Source organism: Mobula hypostoma, chromosome 9 (genome assembly GCF_963921235.1).
Source record: "Mobula hypostoma chromosome 9, sMobHyp1.1, whole genome shotgun sequence".
Lineage (NCBI taxonomy): Eukaryota > Metazoa > Chordata > Chondrichthyes > Myliobatiformes > Myliobatidae > Mobula > Mobula hypostoma.
In genome coordinates this window covers 151,698,575-151,720,760 of record NC_086105.1, presented here as the reverse complement: position 1 = coordinate 151,720,760, position 22,186 = coordinate 151,698,575, and the positions used below count along the sequence as shown (strand labels likewise).

At 46.5% G+C, this 22,186-nt stretch overlaps 1 protein-coding gene across 3 annotated transcripts in view; it reads left to right on the top strand.

The window, feature by feature from the left end:
* The window catches only part of abca3b (ATP-binding cassette, sub-family A (ABC1), member 3b), a 131,798-nt gene extending 109,994 nt beyond the window's left edge, over positions 1-21,804 (top strand). For 2 of the 3 annotated variants that reach the window (XM_063059501.1, XM_063059500.1), the window contains exons 25-31: positions 540-668; positions 1,728-1,922; positions 8,342-8,529; positions 8,727-8,897; positions 9,437-9,621; positions 19,680-19,753; positions 21,670-21,804. In XM_063059501.1, the coding sequence (XP_062915571.1) occupies positions 540-668; positions 1,728-1,922; positions 8,342-8,529; positions 8,727-8,897; positions 9,437-9,621; positions 19,680-19,753; positions 21,670-21,792 (1,065 nt within the window). In that variant the 3' untranslated portion in view covers positions 21,793-21,804. Of the gene's footprint in view, positions 1-539; positions 669-1,727; positions 1,923-8,341; positions 8,530-8,726; positions 8,898-9,436; positions 9,622-19,679; positions 19,754-20,314; positions 21,613-21,669 lie in introns of those variants that run through there. The other variant, XM_063059502.1, reaches the window with a different exon arrangement.
* Positions 21,805-22,186: the final 382 nt, after the last annotated feature.

Genomic DNA, 22,186 nt, shown 5'->3' with positions numbered 1-22,186 from the left:
GCATCCACTCCATCGAGGCCATGTCAATAAGAGTGAAAGAATATAAAGAAAATTTACAAGGATGTTTCCAGGACTTGAAGACCTGAGTTATAGGGAAAGATTGAATAGGTTTGGACTTCATTCCCTGGAACGTAGGAGAATGAGGGGAGATTTGATAGAGGTTTACAAGATTATGAGGGGTCATAGGATAAATGCAAGCAGACTTGAGGTTGCGTGAGACTAGAACTAGAAGTCATAGGTTATGGGTGAAAGGTGAAATAGTTGAGGAGAACATGAGGAGGAACAACTTCATTCCAGGCACTGAGAGTGAGGAATGAGAAGTGGTGGATGTGAGTTCAGTTGCAACATTTCAGAGAAGTTTGAATAGGTACATGATAGGAGGGGTGTAGAGGGCTATGGTCCAGGTGCAGGTCAATGGGACTAGGCAGAATAATAGTCTGGCATGGCCTAGATGGGCTGAATAGCCTGTTTCAGTGCTGTAGTGCTATGTGACTGATGATTGGAGAGAGTGATTCAGTTGCATTGCTGTCTTCTTTTAGGCTCCGATTATAGATGCCACGGCCCCGCATACTGTGGAAGACGATGATGTTATGGTGGAGCGCATGAAAATAGAGGAATCACCAACCATACAGCTGGACAAACCTCTGGTGTTAAAGGAGCTGTCCAAGGTAAGTGCATCACAAGTCCCATTCCTGATACAAGACGTGCAGCAACTGCACTGAACTACTGGATCTGTACTGTTCTACTGTGGACATTGTGACTGAAACCGAATGCACAGAAGCTGCAAATACGAAATTTCAAAATCTTTGTTTACTCAACGGGCCTCCAGGAGAGTCTCAACCTCCTGACATGATACTTTATACCTTTACCCAAAGATAACAGTAAATGATTAACTAGAGCTTTAATGGCTAAAATCCCTTACTGATCTTTAACACTGAGTCATGGAGCATGACCACATTGAGTCCATGCCAAACTGATCCCATCAACCTACACCCGGACCCTAGCCCTCCTTACCCCTCGCATCTACGTACTTGTCCAAACTTCTCTTAAATGTTGAACTTGAACCTGCATCCACCATTTTTGCTGGCAGCTCGTTCCACACTCTCACCACCCTCTGAATGAAGAAGTTCCCCATCAGGTTCCCCTTAAACATTTCACCTTCCACCCTACTTTATTTCTTTTTGTAAGTTCGCTGAGCTTTCTGTAATTATCCTGGTTCCCGCGTGTGTTGAAGATTAAAGATTGGCTTTATTTGTCACACATGTACATCAAAACATACAGTGAAATGTGTCGTTTGTGTCAATGAAATCAGCGAAGATTGTGCTGGGGGCAGCCTGCAAGTGTTGCCATGCTTCCAGCACCGACATTGCCCACAACTGATTAACCCTAATCACATGTTTTGGGATGTGGGAAGAGCCGCACGTGGTCACAGGGAGCATACAAACTCCTTACTCCAACTGCAGCAGCAGGAATCAAACCCTGATCTTACAGCTTGTGCTGTAATCGTGTTGTGCTAACCTCTGCGCTGCAGTGCCACCCACTTGACTCCCGTTGTCTGCTCCTCACGGTCCTTTTGCCCATCCAGGAACCTCCCTGCCTTTCCCAGAGGGGAGGGTGCTTTCTTGAGGGTTGACAATGGTGGGAAGGGGCAGTGGTTCGGCTCAAAGAGAGTTGCGTGGTACAGGGTTGGTCCTGAGCACTGCTAATCTTTGCTGTGTGCTTCACAGGTCTACCCCGGGAAGGAGTCCACGATTGCTGTGAACAGGATTAGTTTGGCAGTCAGCAGAGGCGAGTGTTTTGGATTGCTGGGGTTAAATGGTGCTGGAAAAACAACCACCTTCAAAATTCTAACAGGTGACGTGAACGTGAGTGGGGGAGACGCATTTATCGAAGGTCGGAGCATTCTGAATGGTAAAAAGGAGGTGAGTCCACAATGTACCCTTTGTCATATGTGTAGAGAATTTTATCAACATAGTTCTCCTTCCCACCCTTACTTTTAGTGTCATCTTCCACGTTCCCTGGATTACAACCTGCCTCCTGTAAGGAACAGAACAGAATCTAGAAAAGGCTGAGAGAGATTGAACGTGAGGATGTTTCCAGTGGTGGGTGAATCTAGAATCTGACGGCACAGCCTAAGAATAGAGGGACATCCATTTAGAATGGAGTTGAGGAGGAATTTCTTTAGCCAGGGGGTGGTGATTGTGTGGAATTCTTTGCCACAGATGGCTGCAGAGGCCAAGTCATTGGGTATATTAAAGTGGAGGTTGACAAGTTCTTGATTAGTCAGGGCATCAAAGGTTACAGGGAGAAGGCAGGAGTATGGGGTTGAGAGGGATAATGAATCAGCCATGATCGAATGGTGGAGCAGACTCGGTGGGTCAACTATCCTAGCAGGAAGGTTTGTTAATGCCACACAGTGGGGTTTAAACTGGAGTTGCAGGGAGATGGGAACCAGAGTGCCAGAACAGTTAGTGGAGAGGTTGTGGAGACAGATGTTGGTAAAACCTTAGACAAAGTCATGAATGAAAAGGCTGAGCATGGCGTGACTAGTGTCCTGAGCTGTGTATATTTCAGTTCAAGAAGTATTGTAGGAAAGGCAGATGAGCTCAGGGCATGGATTATGACATTATAGATATTAGTGAGACTTTGTTACAAAAGGGCATTACTGTCAGCTCAATATTCCAGGTAGGGTTGCCAACTTTCTCACTCCCAAATAAGGGACAAGAGTAACAGTCAAATACGGGACACTTGTGTTTACCCGGAGAAAGACTACCATGACCATGAAGCCTTACGCAGGCACCCATGTGCGCATGCGTGTACGTGCCGATTTTTTTTTCTACAAATCGGTTTTGGCTTAATCTTCCCGATTCTGCTTTTACTATATGTTAGTGTTATTTTAGGTTTTATGTGTTATTTGGTAAGTTATTTTTGTGGGTCTGGGAACACTCAAAAATTTGTCCCATATAAATTAATGGTAATTGTTTCTTCGCTTTACGCCATTTCGGCTTAGGAACGGTTTCATAGGAACACTCTACCTTAGCGGGGCAAATACGGGACAAGGACAGTCCCATATGGGACAATCCAATTTAGTCCAATATCCGGGATGTCCCGGCTAATACTGGACAGTTGCCAACCCTAATTCTAAGGTTCCGTTGTTTTAGATGTGACAGAGTGGGAGAGATTAAAGGAGGAGGTGTGGCGTTACTAGTCAGGGAAAATGTCTTGGCATTGCTCAGTCAGGGCAGACTGGAGAACTTGGCTAGTGAGGCGTTATGGGTGGAACTGAGATATAAGAAAGGTATGACCACGTTATTGGGGCCATGTTACAGACCAACTAACAGTCCGAGGGATTTAGAGGAACAAATTTGTAAAGAGATCACAGACTGTTGTAAGAAACATAAGGTTGTTATACTAGTTGATTCTAACTTTTCACATATTGACTGGGAATTTCATACTGTAGAAGGACTAGATGGGATAGAGTTTGCCAAATGTGTTTGGGAAAGTTCCCTTTATAGTACGTAGAAGTCCCAATGAGAGAGCGTGTGATACTGGATCTGCTAATAGGGAATGAGACAGGCCAGGTGTCAGAAGCTTGTGAAGGGGAACGCTTTGCATCCAGTGACCACAATGCTATTAGTTTCAAAGTAAACCTACAAAGAGATAGGTCCGGTCTGTGGGTTGAGTTTCTAAATTGGAGAAAGGCAACTTTTGATGATATCAGAAATGAGCAAGGATGTGATGCTGAGGCTTTATGGGCACTGGCGAGGCAGTGAACAGTTTTTGGGCCCTTCATCTAAGAAAAGATGTGCTGGCATTGGGGAGGGTCCAGAGGAGATTCACAAGGAAGATTCCAGGAATGAAAGGGTTATCATATGAGGAACATTTGATGGCTCGGGTCTGTACTTGCTGGAATTCATTAGGATGAGGGGGGATCTCGTTGAAACCTTTCGAATGTTGAAAGGCCTAGACAGAGTAGATGTGGAAAGGATGTTTCCCATGGTGGGAGAGTCTTGGACAAGAGGGCCTAGCCTCAGGATAGAGGGACGCCCTTTCAAAACAGAGATCCTGAGAAATTTCTTTAGCCAAAGGGTGGTGAATTTGTGGAATTTGTTACCACATGAAGCTGTGGAGGCCAGGTCGTTGGGCGTATTTAAGGCAGAGATCGATAGGTTCTTGATTAGACATGGCATCAAAGGTTACGGGGAGAAGGCCAGGAACTGGGGTTGAGGAGGAAGAGAGAAAGAAAGGATCAGCCATGATTGACTGGCAGAGTAGACTCGATGGGCCAGATGGCCTAATTCTGCTCCGAGGTCTTATGGTCTAAGTGTAAATTGGGACAGGCTATTTTCTGGCAAATGTGTACTTGGAAAGTGGGAGGCTTTCAAAAACGAAATTTTGAGAGGACTAAGCTTATTTGTGTCTTTCAGAATAAAGGTAAAGATAGCAAGTGTAGGGAATCTTGGTTTACTGGAGATATTGATGTCCTTACATAGCAGATATAGTCTGACAGGAACAAATGAGGTGCTTATGGAGTACAAGAAATACAAGAGAACAGTTAAGAAACAAATCAGGAGGGCTAAAAGAAGGCATAAAGTTTCTCTAGCAGACAAAGTGAAGGAGAATCCTAAGGGATTCTACGGATATGTTAAGAGCGAAAGGATTGCAAGGGACAAAATTAGTCCTCTGGAAGACCAGAATGGTAATCCATGTGTAAAGCCAAAACAGCTGGGGGAGATGGCAAATGAATTCTTTACATTTGTATTTATTTGCGAGCCTATAGAAGTGAGGGAAAGTGGCATCAACTTCACAGACCCTGTACAGATTACAGAGCAGGTGTTTGCTACCCTGAGGCAAATCAGGGTGGATGAATCCCGACGGCCTGACAAGGTGTTCCCTCGGATCCTACGGGAGACAAGCATAGATGTTGCCAGGGTCTTAGCAGAGATATTTAAATCATCCTTAGTACTGAAGGATAGCTAATGTTGTTCCACTGTTTAAAAAAAGGCTCTAACATAAACCAGGAAATTATAGGCCACAAGGTCCATAAGACCAGAAGATATAGGAGCAGAATTAGGCCATTTGGCCCATCGAATTTGTTCCACCATTCCATCATGGCTGCTCCAATTTTCCTCTCAGCCCCAATCTCCTGCCTTCTCCCCATATCCTTTCGTGCCCTGACCAATCAAGAATCTATCAACCTCCGCCTTAAATATACATAAACACTTGGCCTCCACAGTTGCCTGTGGCAAAAAATTCCACAGATTTACTATTCTCTGGCTAAAGAAATTACTCCTCATCTCCATTCTAAAAGGATGCCCCTCTATTCTGAGGCTGTGTCCTCTGGTCTTAGACTCTACCACCATAGGAAACATCCTCTCCACATCCACTCTATCAAGGCCTTTCACCATTCAATAGGTTTCAATGAGGTCACCTCTCATTCTTCTGAATACAGGCCCAGAGCCATCAAACGCTCTTCATTTTTCTGAGCCTTCTTTCAACCCTCTCCAGTTTCAGCCCATCCTTTCTCAGATAAGAGGCCCAAAACTGCTCACAATAAAGCCTCACCAGTGCCTCACCTCTACATCCTTGCTTTTATATTCTAGTCCTCTTGAAATGAACGCTAACATTGCATTCACCTTCCTCACCACAAACTCATCCTTCAGATAAACCTTTAGGGAATCCTGCACAAGGACTCCCAAGTCCCTTAGCACCTCCATTTTTAAAATTTTCTCTCCATTTAGAAAATAGACTACACCTCATATACCGTCTAGGTAGTCTCCAGCCCCTTGGTATGAACACTGAATTCTCCAACTTCCGGTAATTCCCTCCCCCTCCCTTCCCCTATCCCTGTCACTCTGCCCCCTCCTCCAGCTGCCTATCACCTCCATCATGGTTCCGCCTCCTTCTACTACCCATTGTGATTTCCCCTATTCTTTCTACACCTTTCCTGCCTCCCTTCCCCCACCCCTTTATCTTTCCCCTTACTGGTTTTTCACCTGGCACCTACCAGCCTTCTCCTTCCCACCCTCCCCCCCACCTTCTTTATAGGGCCTCTGCCCCTTCCCTCTTCAGTCCTGACAAAGGGATCCGGCCCGAAATGTTGACTGATCGTTTCCATGGATGCTGCCCGACCTGCTGAGTTCATCCAGCATGTTGTGAGTGTTGCTCTGGCCTATCTTGTCATGTACCTCCAGGTACGCCGCAATCTCATCCCTAACAATCAATTCCAACAACTTCCCAACCACTGATGTCAGGCTAACAGGTCTATAGTTTCCTTTAGTTACTTCTTCAAAGAATTCCAACAGATTTGTCAAGCAAGATTTTCCCTTGAGGAAACCATGCTGACTACAGCCTATTTTATCATGTGCCTCCAAGTACCCTGAGACCTCATCCTTAATAATTGACTCCAACGTCTTCCCAACCACTGAGGTCAGACTAACTGGCCTATAGTTTCCTTTCTTTTGCTTCTCTCCCTTCTTGAAGAGTGGAGTGACATTTGCAATTTTCCAGTCTTCCAGAACCATTTCAGAATCTAGTGATTCTTGAAAGATCATTACTAATGCCTCCATGATCTCGTCAGAGTCTGACATCACTTGTGGAAAAGTTATTGTAAGGTATTCTCAGGGATCGGATATATGGTTATCGGATATATATATTTGGTTAGATGTGAACTGATTCAGGATAATCAGCCTGTCTGTGTGTGTGGCAGGTCGTGTCCAACCAATCTTAAGAGTTTTTCAAGGAAGTTATCAGGAAAGTGGATGAAGGCAAAGAAGTGGTGTTGTCAACATGGACTTTACTAAGGCATTTGACAAGGTCCCGCATGGGAGGCTGATCAAGAAGGTTCGGTGGCTCGGCATTCAGGAAGAGGATTAGACGTTCGCTTTGTGGGAGAAGCCAGAGAGTGGGAGCAAATGACTGACTCTCTGACTGGAGGCCTGTGACTAGTGGTGTGTTTCAGGGATCGGTGTGGGTCCACTGTTGTTTGTCATCCATAATGATGATTGGGATGATGATGTGGTTCACTGGATCTGCAGATTTGCAGATGACACCAAGATTGGGGGTGTAGTGGACAGCAAGGAAGTCTATCATGGATTGCAGAGGAATTTGGATCAGCTGCAAAAATGGTCTGAAAAATGGCAGATGGTATTTAATGCAGACAAGTCCAAGGTTTTGCACCGGTAGGACCAACCAGGTCTTACACAGTGAACGGTAGGGCACTGAGGAGTGTGGTAGAACTAAAGGATCTGGGAATACAGGTACATCATTCATTCAGGTAGATAGGGTCATAAAGAAAGCTTTTAGCACATTGGCCTTCATTGAGTACCGGAGATGGGATGTTATGCTGAAGTTATATAAGACGTTGGTGAGGCCTAATTTGGAGTATTGTGTGCAGTTTTGGTCACCTACCTACAGGAAAGATGTCAGTAAGGTTGAAGGAACACAGAGAAAATTTACAAGGATGTTGCCGGGTCTGGTGGACCTGAGTTGCAAGGAAATATTGAATAGGTTAGGACTGTATTCTTTAGAACGTAGAAGATTGAGAGGAGATTTGATAGAGGTATACAAAATAAATAAGGATTATGGATAAGGGAAATGCAAGCAGGCTTTTTCCACTGAGATTGGATGGGACTACAACCAGAGATCATGGCTTAAGAGTGAAAGGTGAAAAGTTTAAGGGGAATGTGAGGGGAAACTTCTTTACTCAGAAGGGTCGTGAGAATGTGGAATGAGCTGCCAGCACAAGTGCTCCATGTGAGCTTGATTTCAACGTCGAAGAGAAGTTTGGATAGGTACATGGATAGTAGGGGTATGGAGGGCTATGACCTGGTGCAGATCATTGGGAGTAGGCAGTTTAACTGGTTTCAATATGGACTGGATGGGCCAAAGGGCCTGTTTCTGGGCTGCTCTTCTCTTAAGACAATGAATGACATAACTCTGCTCCTGTATACAACACAGCCCAGGCCCTTCAGCCTATGGATTTGTGCCAACCTTGTAACCCACTCTTCAATCAATCTAACAATTCTCTCCCACGTGGCTCTCCATTTTTATATCATCTATGTGCTTATCTAAGAGTTTCTGAATTGTCCCAGATGTATCTGCCTCTCTCACCAGCCCTGGCAGGGAGCTTCACGCACCCACCACTCTCTGTTTAGAAAACCCACCTCTGACATTTTTCCTCCGCCACCACCATCAACATACGTTCCTTCAGTCACCTTGGTCTGTGTTGACTGTATGCAGAGTGACGTATTTCACTGTGTTTCGATGTACAGGTGACAAATAAAGCTAATCTTTAAATAATCTTACATGTCTATCCCATGTTTCCTTGTGATCCTGACAGGTGTGGCAGAAAATCGGATATTGTCCGCAGTTCGATGGCCTCCTGGAGCACATGACGGGGAGGGAGACGTTGAGTCTCTACGCTCGTCTCCGCGGTGTTCCCGAGCCGCTCCTCAAGCAGTGTGTGGACGATGTGCTCCGCAGCCTCCTACTTGAACCCTACGCCCGGAGGCAGGTTCGGACGTACAGGTGGGGAACAACCTCAGCCCGTCTCCATCCCCTCGCTGCCAGGAGTGTTCAAATCAGAACTCGACCGATCACACATGTCCTGCCAATGACTCCCTCACTGATCTCCCTCTCTCCCCTCCCTCCCCACTGATCTCTCTCTCCTCCCTCCCTCCCTCTCTCACACCTCTCCTTCTCTCCTCTCTCACTCTCATCTCCAGCGGTGGGAACAAGCGAAAGCTGAGCACTGCAGTGGCAATGATTGGGAATCCAAGCGTTATTTTCCTGGACGAGCCGTCGACTGGCATGGACCCCATCTCCCGGAGGCTGTTGTGGGATGTGGTGACCCAGCGTCTCAGGTTGGGCAAGTCTGTGGTGATCACTTCCCACAGGTATGGCTCCTGCTTTCCCTGTCGTGGCCCAGTTCCACCCTTACCCTACCCCACCGCACCCCCCGGTCTGCCCCTCCACCCCACCTCGCCCCTCCACCTCTTCCACTCTGCAGCTGCACATCTCCTTGGTGGAAACAGCCTGAGCTGTCAAAGCTGGGCCCTGCCTTTGGGGAGGAAGGGAGAGAAGATGATGAAGGGAAAGGAGGGAGGGAGAGGGTAGAGTGTGAGAGAGAGAGAGCAGGAAAGGGGCAAGGAGAGGGAAAGGAAGGGAGAGGAGGGATGGAGGGGAGGGCAATGAGGGAGGGAGTGGATGAGAGGGAAGGAAGAGGCAGACCCAGAGTCTCTTTCTGCCCAGTGAAGAGCTTGTTGAGGTCAGCTGCTGTGAGTTGCCCCCCACCCGGCTGTATGAAGGAGTATCTCTGCATTCCAGGACCACGCTCCAGACAGAGCCACTGCCTGGGGATTTAAACTGCTCTCTCTGGAGTTCTGGAGGCCACAGTGGCTGGGTGTCCCACCATAACCTAGACTTTCTGTTGCAGTATGGAGGAATGCGAGGTACTCTGTACCCGGCTGGCAGTGATGGTCAACGGCCAGTTCAAATGTCTTGGCAGCCCTCAGCATCTGAAGAGTAAATTTGGCAGCGGATACACACTACTGGTCAAAATCCAGGGGGACCGTTCCAATCTCCAGACTTTCAAGGACTTCATTGAGTCTACGTTTGAAGGTACAAACAAAGTTGCTCTATCCTCGCCTTCAAATGGGGCAGCCTTCCTCTCCCAACTGCCTGTCTTGCCCCATTTCTTTTCTGTCACACTCTCTCTCTCTCTCGGCCACTCTGTCTCTGTCTATAAGACCATAAGACTTAGGAGCAGAATTAGGCCATTCGGCCCATCGTCTGCTCTGCCATTTGATCTTGGCTATTCCATTCTTCTCTCAATGCCATTCTCCTGTCTTCTTCCTCTCCCCATAACCTCTTATAGCCTGACTAATCAAGGACCTATCAACCTTGGCTTTAGATGTGCCCATGACTTGGATTCCACAGTCGCATGTGACAATGAATTCTGCAAGTTCACTACTCTTTGCCTCAAGAAATTCCTCCTCTCTCCATTCTAAAAGGACATCCCTCTATTCTGAGGCTATGTACCCTGGTCCTAGACCCCCCCACCCCACCATAGAAAACATCCTCTCCACATCCACTCTGTCAAGGCCTTTCACCATTGGATAGGTTTCAATGAGGTTACCCCTCATTCTTCAGAATTCTAGTGAATACAGGCCAAGAGTCATCAGATGCTCTTCATATGACAAGCCATTCAATCCTGGAATCATTCCTGTGAACCTCCTTTGAAACCTCTCCAGTTTCAGCACATCCTTTCTAAGATAAGGGGCCCAAACCTGTTCACAATATTCCAAGTGAGGCCTCACCTGTGCTTTATAAAGTCACAACATTATATCCTTGCTTTAATATTCTAGTCCTCTTGAAATGAATACTAGCATTGCATTTGCCTTCCTCACCACAGACTCAATCTGCAAATTAACCTTTAGGGAATTGTGCACAAAGATCCCAAGTCACTTTGCAAATCAGATTTTTTGTATTTTCTCTCCATTCAGAAAATAGCCTACCATTTTCTTACTTTAACCAAAGTGCACGACCATACACTTCCCAACACTGTACTTCATCTGCCATTTCTTTGCCTGTTCTCCGAATCTGTCTAAACCCTTAAACCCTTTGGATCCTTCTCTACTTACTCAAAACTACCTGCCCCTCTACCTTTCTTCATATTGTCTGCAATCTTTGCAACAAGACCATCGATTGCATCATCCAAATCATTGACATGTAATGCAAAAAGAATCAGTCCCAACACAGACCCCTGTGGAACACCACTAGTCACCAGCAGCCAATCAGAAAAGGCTCCCTTTATTCGCACTCTTTTCCTCCTGCCAATTAACCACTGCTTTATCCATGCTAAATCCTTCCTGTAATACCAGGCGCTCGTAGCTTATTAAGCAGCCTCATGAGTGTCTCCTTGTCAAAGGGCTTCTGAAAAATCAAGTACACAACATCCACCGATTCTCCTTTGTCTCCTTCTTGTTATTCCTCAAATAATTCCAACAGATTTGTCTGGCAAGATTTTCCCTTGAGGAAACCATGCTGACTATGGACTATTTTATCATGTGCCTCCAAGTACCCTGAGATCTCATCCTTAACAATCGACTCCAACATCTTCTCAACCACTGAGGTCAGACTAATTGGCTTATAGTTTCCTTCCTTCTACCTCTCTCCCTTCTTGAACAGTGGAGTGACATTTGCAAATTTCCAATCTTCTAGAACCATTTCAGAATTTAGTGATTCATTATTAATGCCCCCACAATCTCTTCAGCCACCTCTTTCAGAACCCTGGGGTGTACACCATCTAGTCCAGGTGACTTATCCATCTTCAGACTTTTCAGTTTCCAAAAGAACCTCCTCCCTAGTAATGGCAACTTCACACACTTCTGACCCCTGATACTCTCAAACTTCTACTATACTGCTAGTGTCTTCCACAGTGAAGACTGATGTAAAATACTTATTCAGTTTGTCCACCATTTCATTGTCCCCCCCAATACTACCTCTCCAGCATAGAATCCCAGCAGTCTGATATCTACTCTCGCCTGTCTTTTACACTTTATGTATCTGAAGAAACTTTTGGTATCCTCTTTAATATTATTAGCTAACTTACTTTCATATTCCATCTGTATCTTCTTAATGACTTTTTAGTTGCCTTCTGTTGCTTTTTAAAAGCTTCCCAATCCTCTAACTTCCCACTAATTTTTGCTCTATGATACGCCCTCTCTTTGGCTTTTCTGATGGCTTTGACTTCCCTTGTTAGCCACAGTTGTGTCATATTTCCTTTAGAATACTTCTTCCTCTTTGGGGTGTGTATATTCTAAATTACTTCCAGAAATTCCAGCCATTGCTGCCCTGTCGCCATCCCTGCCAGTGTTCTTTTCAAATCAATTCTGACAAGCTGCTCTCTCATGCCTCTGTAATTCCCTTTACTCCACTATAATACTGATACATCTGACTTTAGCTTCTCCTTTTCAAATTTCAGGGTGAATTTGATCATATTATGATTACTTTCCCTAAGGGTTCTTTTACCTTGAGCTCTCTGATGAATTACTGTTCATTGCACAACACCCAGTCCAGAATAGCTGATCCCCCCAGTGGGCTCAACCACGAGCTGCTCTAAAAATCCATTCCGTAGGCATTCTACAAATTCCCCTACTTGCGATCCAGCACCAACCTGATTTTCCCAATCTACCTGCGTATTGAAATCCCCCATGACTATTGTAACATTGCCCTTTCGGCATGCAATTTCTATCTCCCATTGTAACTTGTAAGTCACATCCTTATTATTGTTTGCAGGTCTGTATGCAACTCCCATCAGGGTCTTAGCTCTACCCATGATTCAACACCTTCTGACCCTATGTCATTAACCTTTTTCTAGTAATTTGATTTCATTTTTTATCTACAGAGCTAATTGACTACCCTTAATCCATGTCTATCGAAATACTCATATACCCTATCCCTTAGAATACCTTCCAATAACTTTCACTATTGGTGTCAGTATCATCTGCCTATAATTTCCTGGTTTACTTTTAGTGAATTCCTTAAACAGTGGAACAACATTGGCTATTCTCCAATCCTTTGGTACGTCTCTTGTTGCTGAAGATGATTTAAATATCTCTGCTAGAGCCCCTGCAACTCCTGCACTGACCTACCACAGGTCCGAGGGAGGCTTTGGCAATTTATCCTCCTCCTCTGTAATCTGTACAGGGTCCATGAAATTGATGCTGCTTTGCCTCACTTCTGTAGACTCTACATCCATCTCCTGAGTAAATGCAGATGCAAAAAAATCCATTTAAAATCTCCGCCATTTGTTTTGGCTCTACACATGGATTGCCATTCTGATCCCAGAGGACCGGTTTTGTCCCCTGCAATCCTTTTGCTCTTAACATATCAGTGGAATCCCTTACCTTCACCTTGTCTGCTAAGGCGACCTCATGCCTTCTTCTAACCCTCCTGATTTCTTTCTTGTGTTCTCTTGCATTTCTTATACTCGATAAGCACCTCATTTGTTCCTACTTGTCCATACCTACCGTGTATCTTTTGTTTTTCTTAACCAGTGCCTCAATATCGCTTGACAACCAAGATTCCCTACAACCCTTAACCTTTACCTTTTATTCTGATAGGCACATACAAGCTTTACCTACAAAATTTCACATCTGAAGGCCCCCTCCCCCCACTTACCAAGTACACCTTTGCCTGAAAACAGCCTGTCCCTATCCACACCTGCCAGGTTGTTTCTGATACCATCAGAATTGGTCACTTTCTCAACCTGTGGGCCAGACTTATCTTTGTGTATATTTACTTTGGAAGTATTAGCATTGTGACCACTAGATGCAAAGTGTTCCCTTACACAAACTCTTGTTACCCGCCCCGTCTCGTCCCTAATAGCAGATCAGCTATCGCACACTCTCTTGTTGGGACTTCTATGTACTGATTAAGAACTTTCATATTTTATCTTTTCCCTCCTTAGGGCTTTTTTAGTTGGTTTTTAATCCTCTAATGTCCCACTAGTTCTTGCTACATTGTATGCCCTCTCTGTTGCTTTTATGCTGTCTTTGACTTCCCCTGTCAGCCACGCTTGCTTTATCCTTCCTATAGAACAGTTATTCACCTTTGAGATGTACCTATCCTGCACCTTACGAATGTTCTACCATCATCCCCGCTGGTGTCTCCTTCTAATCAGCTTTGGACAGCTCCTCTCTTGCCTCTGTAATTCCCTTTACTCCACTGTGATAGTGATATATCTGACTTCATCTTCTCCCTCTCAAACTGCAGGATGAATTCTCTCATATTATAGAAACATAGAAAATAGGTGCAGGAGTAGGCCATTCGGCCCTTCGAGCCTGCACCGCCATTTATTATGATCATGGCTGATCATCCAACTCAGAACCCAGCCTTCCCTCCATACCCCCTGACCCCTGTAGCCACAAGGGCCATATCTAACTTCCTTTTAAACATAGCTAATGAACTGGCCTCAACAGTTTGCTGTGGCAGAGAATTCCACAGATTCACCACTCTCTGTGTGAAGAAGTTTTTCCTAACCTCGGTCCTAAAAGGCTTCCCCTCTATCCTCAAACTGTGACCCCTCGTTCTAGACCTCCCCAACATCGGGAACAATCTTCCTGCATCTAGCCTGTCCAATCCCTTTAGGATCTTATACGTTTCAATCAGATCCCCCCTCAATCTTCTAAATTCCAACGAGTACAAGCCCAGTTCATCCAGTCTTTCTTCATATGAAAGACCTGCCATCCCAGGAATCAATCTGGTGAACCTTCTTTGTACTCCCTCTATGGCAAAGATGTCTTTCCTCAGATTAGGGGACCAAAACTGCACACAATACTCCAGGTGTGGTCTCACCAAGGCCTTGTACAACTGCAGTAGTACCTCCCTGCTCCTGTACTCGAATCCTCTCGCTATAAATGCCAGCATACCGTTCGCCTTTTTCACCGCCTGCTGTACCTGCATGCCCACTTTCAATGACTGGTGTATAATGACACCCAGGTCTCGTTGCACCTCCCCTTTTCCTAATCGGCCACCATTCAGATAATAATCTGTTTTCCTATTTTTGCCACCAAAGTGGATAACTTCACATTTATCCACATTAAATTGCATCTGCCATGAGTTTGCCCACTCACCCAACCTATCCAAGTCACCCTGCATCCTCTTAGCATCCTCCTCACTGCTAACACTGCCACCCAGCTTCGTGTCATCCGCAAACTTGGAGATGCTGCATTTAATTCCCTCATCCAAGTCATTAATATATATTGTAAACAACTGGGGTCCCAGCACTGAGCCTTGCGGTACCCCACTAGTCACCGCCTGCCATTCTGAAAAGGTCCCGTTTATTCCCACTCTTTGCTTCCTGTCTGCTAACCAATTCTCCACCCACACCAATACCTTACCCCCAATACCGTGTGCTGTAAGTTTGCACACTAATCTCCTATGTGGGACCTTGTCAAAAGCCTTTTGAAAATCCAAATATACCACATCCACTGGTTCTCCCCTATCCACTCTACTAGTTACATCCTCAAAAAATTCTATGAGATTCGTCAGACATGATTTTCCTTTCACAAATCCATGCTGACTTTGTCCGATCATTTCACCGCTTTCCAAATGTGCTGTTATCACATCCTTGATAACTGACTCCAGCAGTTTCCCCACCACCGACGTTAGGCTAACCGGCCTATAATTCCCCGGTTTCTCTCTCCCTCCTTTTTTAAAAAGTGGGGTTACATTAGCCACCCTCCAATCCTCAGGAACTAGTCCAGAATCTAACGAGTTTTGAAAAATTATCACTAATGCATCCACTATTTCTTGGGCCACTTCCTTAAGCACTCTGGGATGCAGACCATCTGGCCCTGGGGATTTATCTGCCTTCAATCCCTTCAATTTACCTAACACCACTTCCCTACTAACATGTATTTCGCTCAGTTCCTCCATCTCACTGGACCCTCTGTCCCTTACTATTTCTGGAAGATTATTTATGTCCTCCTTAGTGAAGACAGAACCAAAGTAATTATTCAATTGGTCTGCCATGTCCTTGCTCCCCATAATCAATTCACCTGTTTCTGTTTGCAGGGGACCTACATTTGTCTTTATCAGTCTTTTCCTTTTTACATATCTATAAAAGCTTTTACAGTCCGTTTTTATGTTCTCTGCCAGTTTTCTCTCATAATCTTTTTTCCCCTTCCTAATTAAGCCCTTTGTCCTCCTCTGCTGAACTCTGAATTTCTCCCAGTCCTCAGGTGAGCCACTTTCTCTGGCTAATTTGTATGCTACTTCTTTGGAATTGATACTATCCCTAATTTCTCTTGTCAGCCACGGGTGCACTACCTTCCTTGATTTATTCTTTTGCCAAACTGGGATGAACAATTGTTGTAGTTCATCCATGCAACCTTTAAATGCCTGCCATTGCATATCCACCGTCAATCCTTGAAGTGTCATTTGCCAGTCTAGCTTAGCTAATTCATGTCTCATACCTTCAAAGTTACCCCTCTTTAAGTTCAGAACCTTTGTTTCTGAATTAACTACGTCACTCTCCATGTTAATGAAGAATTCCACCATATTATGGTCACTCTTACCCAAGGGGCCTCTCACGACAAGATCGCTAATTAACCCTTCCTCATTGCTCAAAACCCAGTCCAGAATAGCCTGCTCTCTAGTCGGTTCCTCGACATGTTGGTTCAAAAAATCATCCCGCATACATTCCAAGAAATCCTCTTCCTCAGCACCTTTACCAATTTGGTTCACCCAGTCTACATGTAGATTGAAGTCACCCATTATAACTGCTGTTCCTTTATTGCACACATTTCTAATTTCCTGTTTAATACCATCTCCGACCTCACTACTACTGTTAGGTGGCCTGTACACAACTCCCACCAGCGTCTTCTGCCCCTTAGTGTTACGCAGCTCTACCCATATCGATTCCACATCTTCCCGGCTTATGTCCTTCCTTTCTATTGCGTTAATCTCTTTTTTAACCAGCAACGCCACCCCACCTCCCCTTCCTTCGTGTCTATCCCTCCTGAATATTGAATATCCCTGAACGTTGAGCTCCCATCCCTGGTCACCCTGGAGCCATGTCTCTGTGATCCCAACTATATCATAATCATTAATAACAATCTGCACTTTCAATTCATCCACCTTATTACGAATGCTCCTTGCATTGACACATAAAGCCTTCAGGCACTCTTTTACAACTCTCTTAGCCCTTTTTAATGCTTGCCCTGGATTTGTCGGCCTGCCACTTTTACTTTTCCCCTTTGTACTTTTTGCTTCTACGCTCACTTTACACCCCTCTGTCTCTCTGCACTGGTTCCCATCCCTCTGTTGTGAACTAACCTCCTCACACCTAGCCGCTTTAATTTGATTCCCACCCCCCAACCATTCTAGTTTAAAGTCACCTCAGTAGCCCTCGCTAATCTCCCTGCCAGGATATTGGTCCCCCGAGGATTTAAGTGTAACCCGTCCTTTTTGTACAGGTCACACCTGCGCCAAAAGAGGTCCCAATGATCCAAAAACTTGAATCCCTGCCCCCTGCTCCAATCCCTCAGCCACGCATTTATCCTCCACCTCATCGCATTCCTACTCTCACTGTCGCGTGGCACAGGCAGTAATCCCGAGATTACTACCTTTGCGGTCCTTTTTCTCAACTCCCTTCCTAGCTCCCTATATTCTTCTTTCAGGACCTCATCCCTTTTCCTACCTATGTCATTGGTACCTATATGTACCAGGACCTCTGGCTCTTCACCCTCCCACTTCAGGATATCTTGGACACGATCAGAAATATCCCGGACCCTGGCACCAGGGAGGCAAACTACCATCCGAGTCTCTGGACTGCGTCCACAGAATCGCCTATCTGACCCCCTTACTATCGAGTCCCCTATCACAACTGCCCTCCTCTTCCTTGCCCTACCCTTCTGAGCTACAGGGCCAGACTCTGTGCCGGAGGCAGGGCCACTGTCGCTTCCCCCGGGTAAGCTGTCCCCCCCAACAGTACTCAAACAGGAGTACCTGTTGTTAAGGGGCACAGCCGCCGGGGTACTCCCCATCACCTTCCTTTTCCCCTTCCCCCTCCTAACCGTGACCCACTTGTCTGCCTCCCGTGGCCCCGGCGTGACCACCTGCCTTCCACTCCTCTCCATCACCTCCTCACTCTCCCTGACCAGACGAAGGTCATCGAGCTGCAGCTCCAGTTCCGTAACGCGGTCCCTTAGGAGCTGCATCTCGATGCACTTGGCGCAGATGTAGACGTCCGGGAGGCTTGGAGACTCCAGGGCCTCCCACATCCGACACCGAGAACAGCAAACTGCCCTCACAGTCATAATGCCCCTCTCCTCAAATAGCAACAGAAAATGAATGTCAAACCTTCCTCGCCTCACCCGCTTCCGCCTAAGCCCGGTGAGCCGAAGCCCTTAAGTCTTCACTCTGCTCCCGGCTCACTCCGCCGCCCGCAAACTACGCTGCCCGCTCTATGAGGCTCTGTTCCTTTTAAATCTGCCGCGCTGCACTGCCCTACGTCACACGCCTGCGCAGTCCCGCCTCTCAGAAAGCCGTTGGAGAAAAAAAAATAACGAAAATTTCAAAAATCTCTTTTTCGGCACTCCCACTCAGACTCTCAGACTCCTTCTTCGAATCAAATCCGAAGCAGGATGTCTGCCCTTTTAAATCTGCCGCGCTGCACTGCCCGACGTCACACGCCTGCGCAGTCCCGCCTCTCAGAAAGCCGTTGGAGAAAAAAAAATAACGAAAATTTCAAAAATCTCTTTTTCGGCACTCCCACTCAGACTCTCAGACTCCTTCTTCGAATCCAATTATGATCACTCCCTCCCAAGCACTCCCTTACCGTGAGCTCCCAAATTAAATCTGGTTCATTACACAACGCTCACTCCAGAATTGCCTTTCCCTGACTGGACTCAACCACAAGCTGCTCTAAAAAGCCAGCTTGTAGGCATTCTTCAAATTCTTTCTCTTGGGATCTAGCACCAACTTGATTTTCCCCAATCTCCTTGCAGATTGAAATCTCCCATAACTATCGCAACATTGCCTTTTTGTCAAGCCTTTTCTATCTCCCGTTGAAATATATATCCCACATTCAGGCTGCTGTTCAGAGGCCTGTATATAACTCTTGTCAGGGCCGTTTTATCCTTGCAGTTTCTGAACTCTGCCCACAAGGATTCTACATCTGCTGATCCTGTGTCACCTCTTTCCAAGGATTTGATTTCATTTTTTTTTACCAAAAGCCACCCCACTCCCTCTGTCTACCTGCCTGTCCTTCCCATACAATGTGTATCCTTGAATGTTGAGCTCCCAGCTATAATCTTCTCTCAGCCACAAATTAGAAATGCCCACAACAACATACCTGCCAGTCTCTCACCTATCTGTATACTGCTTGCATTCAAATATAACACTTTTAGTCCTACGTTGGTCACCATTTTCAGTTTTGTCCCCACGTTACACTGCATCTCACTGACTGCAGCTTTGCCCTATCACCTGCCTATCCTTCATGGCAGTCTCGCTACACACTGCATCTAGTTAAATACGAACTGCCCCGTACTCAGCCCCATCACTCTGGTTCCTATCCTCTTTGCAAATTAGTTTAAACCCTCCCTAACAAACCCGCCCGCAAGGATCGTGGTCTCCCTCCGGTTCAGGTGTAACCTGTCCCTTTGTACAGGTCATACTCTCCTCAGAGAAATCCCAATGATCCAGAAATCTGAAAGCCTGCCTCCTGCACCACTTCCTCAGCCACTCATTCATCTGTACGATCATCCTGTTCCTGCCCTGACTAGCATCCAGAGGCCCCACTCTTCAGCTTCTTCCCTGACTCCCTATGCACCGAGCAGTCTCCTGTCTACCACTGTCACTAGTACCAATGTGCACCACGACCTCTGGCTGCTCACCCTCCCTCTTGAAAATCTTTTGCAGCTACTCTGAGATGTCTCCCTTCACTCTCTCCCACTCTCGATCCCTATAACACATCATGTTATCTGGAACGTTCTAAATCCTGCCTAACAAATATGAAGCTGCAAGGGGCCACCCTGAGGTATCTGCTCTGTCGAGAGGTTTGGTGATAGACAGTGCGAGGTGTTGCTGCATTAGCGCCAGGGCCTCGGCCGGTCACTGTCGCTGGTCCCCGTGTTGAGTAGTAGCTGATGTCCATCTCTGTTCCTCAGGCAGCCTCATCAAGGACGAGCACCAGGGAATGCTGCACTATCACCTGACCAGCAAGCGGCTCACTTGGGCACAGGTAGACAACCCTTCTCGACGTCAGCTCCCCGTCACGATTCGCCCTTTCGTTGTTCAGGGGTGTGGGCACTTCCCCACCTAACTCAGCCCTCCCATGTGTGGGAGGAGCACAGACAGTAGCCCTTCCCCATCCGACCTGTGTGGTGACTGCACCAGGCTTCCGTACGGCCAGGGGTGAGGATAGTACATTCAAAGCTCAAAGTAACGTTATTATCAAAGTACGTATGTCCCCATATACAACCCTGAGATTCATTTTCCCGCAGACGTTCACAGTAAATGCAAGAAACACAATCGAATCAATGAAAGGGCACACCCAAGAGGGCAGAAAAACAAACTGCGCAAATACAAAACGAGAGAAAATAATAACACCACATAAATAAGCAGTAAATACTGAGAACAGGAGATGAAGACTCTGAAAGTGAATCCATAGGTTGGGGGAACTGTTCAGTGATGGGGTGAGTGATGTTGTCCCCTCTGGTTCAGGAGTCTGATGGTTGAGAGGTAGTAACAGTTCTGAACCTGGTGGAGTAGGTCCTGAGGCTCCTCCATTGTCTTCCTGCAGGCAGCAGCGAGAAGAGAGCATGTCCTGGGTGGTGGGGGTCCCTGATGATTGATCACAAACTACAGAAAATCTGCAGATGCTGGAAATCCAAGCAACACACACAAAACTCAGCAGGCCAGGAAGCAAAGAGTACAGTCGATGGTGGATGCTGCTTTCCTGCGACAACACTCTGTGTACTTGTGCTCAGTGGTGGAGCGTGCTTTACCCGCGATGGACTGGGCCGCATCCGTTACTTTTTGTAGGCTGCGCTGGAAGAAAAACAGGTTTTGGGCAGACCAGAGAGCATTTTTCACCAAGTTGATGACCTTCCATTTGCCCTCGGAGTGCGTCCTTGAGAACGGGCCATAATCAGAGAGTCCTGTGGTACACAGCTGTTTTGGGATGAACTGGGACATGGGCACTTTCATCCATCTCCACATCCTCTTTGTAAATCCACAGTCTGCAAAGAGGTGGGTGACCATCTCGCTTCACCGTAGCCGTCCCAGCGGCAGGGTGGGTTGGGGACGATGGTTTGTCTGTTCAGGAAGGAAGTCCGGGCAGATTGGACTCGTTAGCTGTGGTTGGCACCTCATCTAGGAGGAGGAAAACTCTGATCTTAAACCTCTGCTGACTTCTAGGTATGCCCACTCACGGGGAACGCTTTGGGAGTTAAGCCTGAGGAAAGATCCAGAGCTGGCACCCCTACATTGACTGGCAACTCCTGTGGTGCCGCTGATTCCAAACTGTATCGGTCTCTGCCGTTCCTTTGGGTTCTTCAGCTGCATGGAGAAGGGGAGCCTGGTGCACGGACAACAGCTTGTACTGCCCTGACTTGCACATAGCTAGGATGTGATACCCATGGTCGACCCAATCAACAGGAAGGATGTGACAAGGAGGGGTCTCCTTCCCACAGTCAGGAGCGAGGGTCAGTCTAGCCCTGAGTCCAGGCTGGGTAGGGGCTTATCACAAGATACCCTGGGACTTTACTTAAGAGGCATCAGTTACTGGGCTGGGTTGATGGGAGACAGTGATGGCACAGACTGGTTACAATTCTTCCCTTGCTGACCCCGTGGGGGTGAGTGGTCCTGCTAGCATGACACTACTCCAGCTTGGCCCGTTCCAAAGATCAGAGATCAATTCCGATGCCATCTGTAAGGAGTTTTTGTATGTCCTCCACGTGACTCTGTATGGGTTTCGTCCAGCTGTTCCTGATTCCTCATACATTCCAAAGACAAATGGGTTTGTAGGTTAATTGTCCTGTGATTAGGCTAGCGTTAAATCTGCGGGTCTGTCCCATGTTGTATCTCGAAGTAAACAAATATATAACTAGACAGATAAACAAATAAACAAACAAACCAGCTTTGTGTTGTGTGCAGATCTTCGGCACGTTGGAAGGAGCCCGGGGGAAGTACAGCATCAAGCATTACTCGGTCAGCCAGATCTCCCTGGAGCAGGTATTTCTTGGCTTTGCTCAATTCCAGACCCAGATGGACCAGTGAAGAAGGCCACAGTGATCATCCTGGATGTCCCAACAGCTGCAGCAGCCTGTGTGGGGACAAGGACCGAACTAATGAAGACTTTTATACACAATGGGAGTCCAGGATGGAGATAACTGTGGGGGGGGGGGGGAGGCGTCTAAAATGAAATATCCAGAGTAAAGTTAATACTTAACTTGAAAGGACCACAGTGTGCTGGGGCCAGCAGGACATTGTGTCTGTTCCTTGCTGAGGAAGGTCACGGCTAAGAGACGATGTGCTGCCATTGAGAGAGTCCAGGGTAGGTTCACAGGGATTATCCTGGGAATGAAAGGGTTAACATATAAGGAGCTTTTGATGGCTTTGGGGCTGTACTGACTGGAGTTTAGAAGAATGAAGTGAGGTCTTATTGAAACCT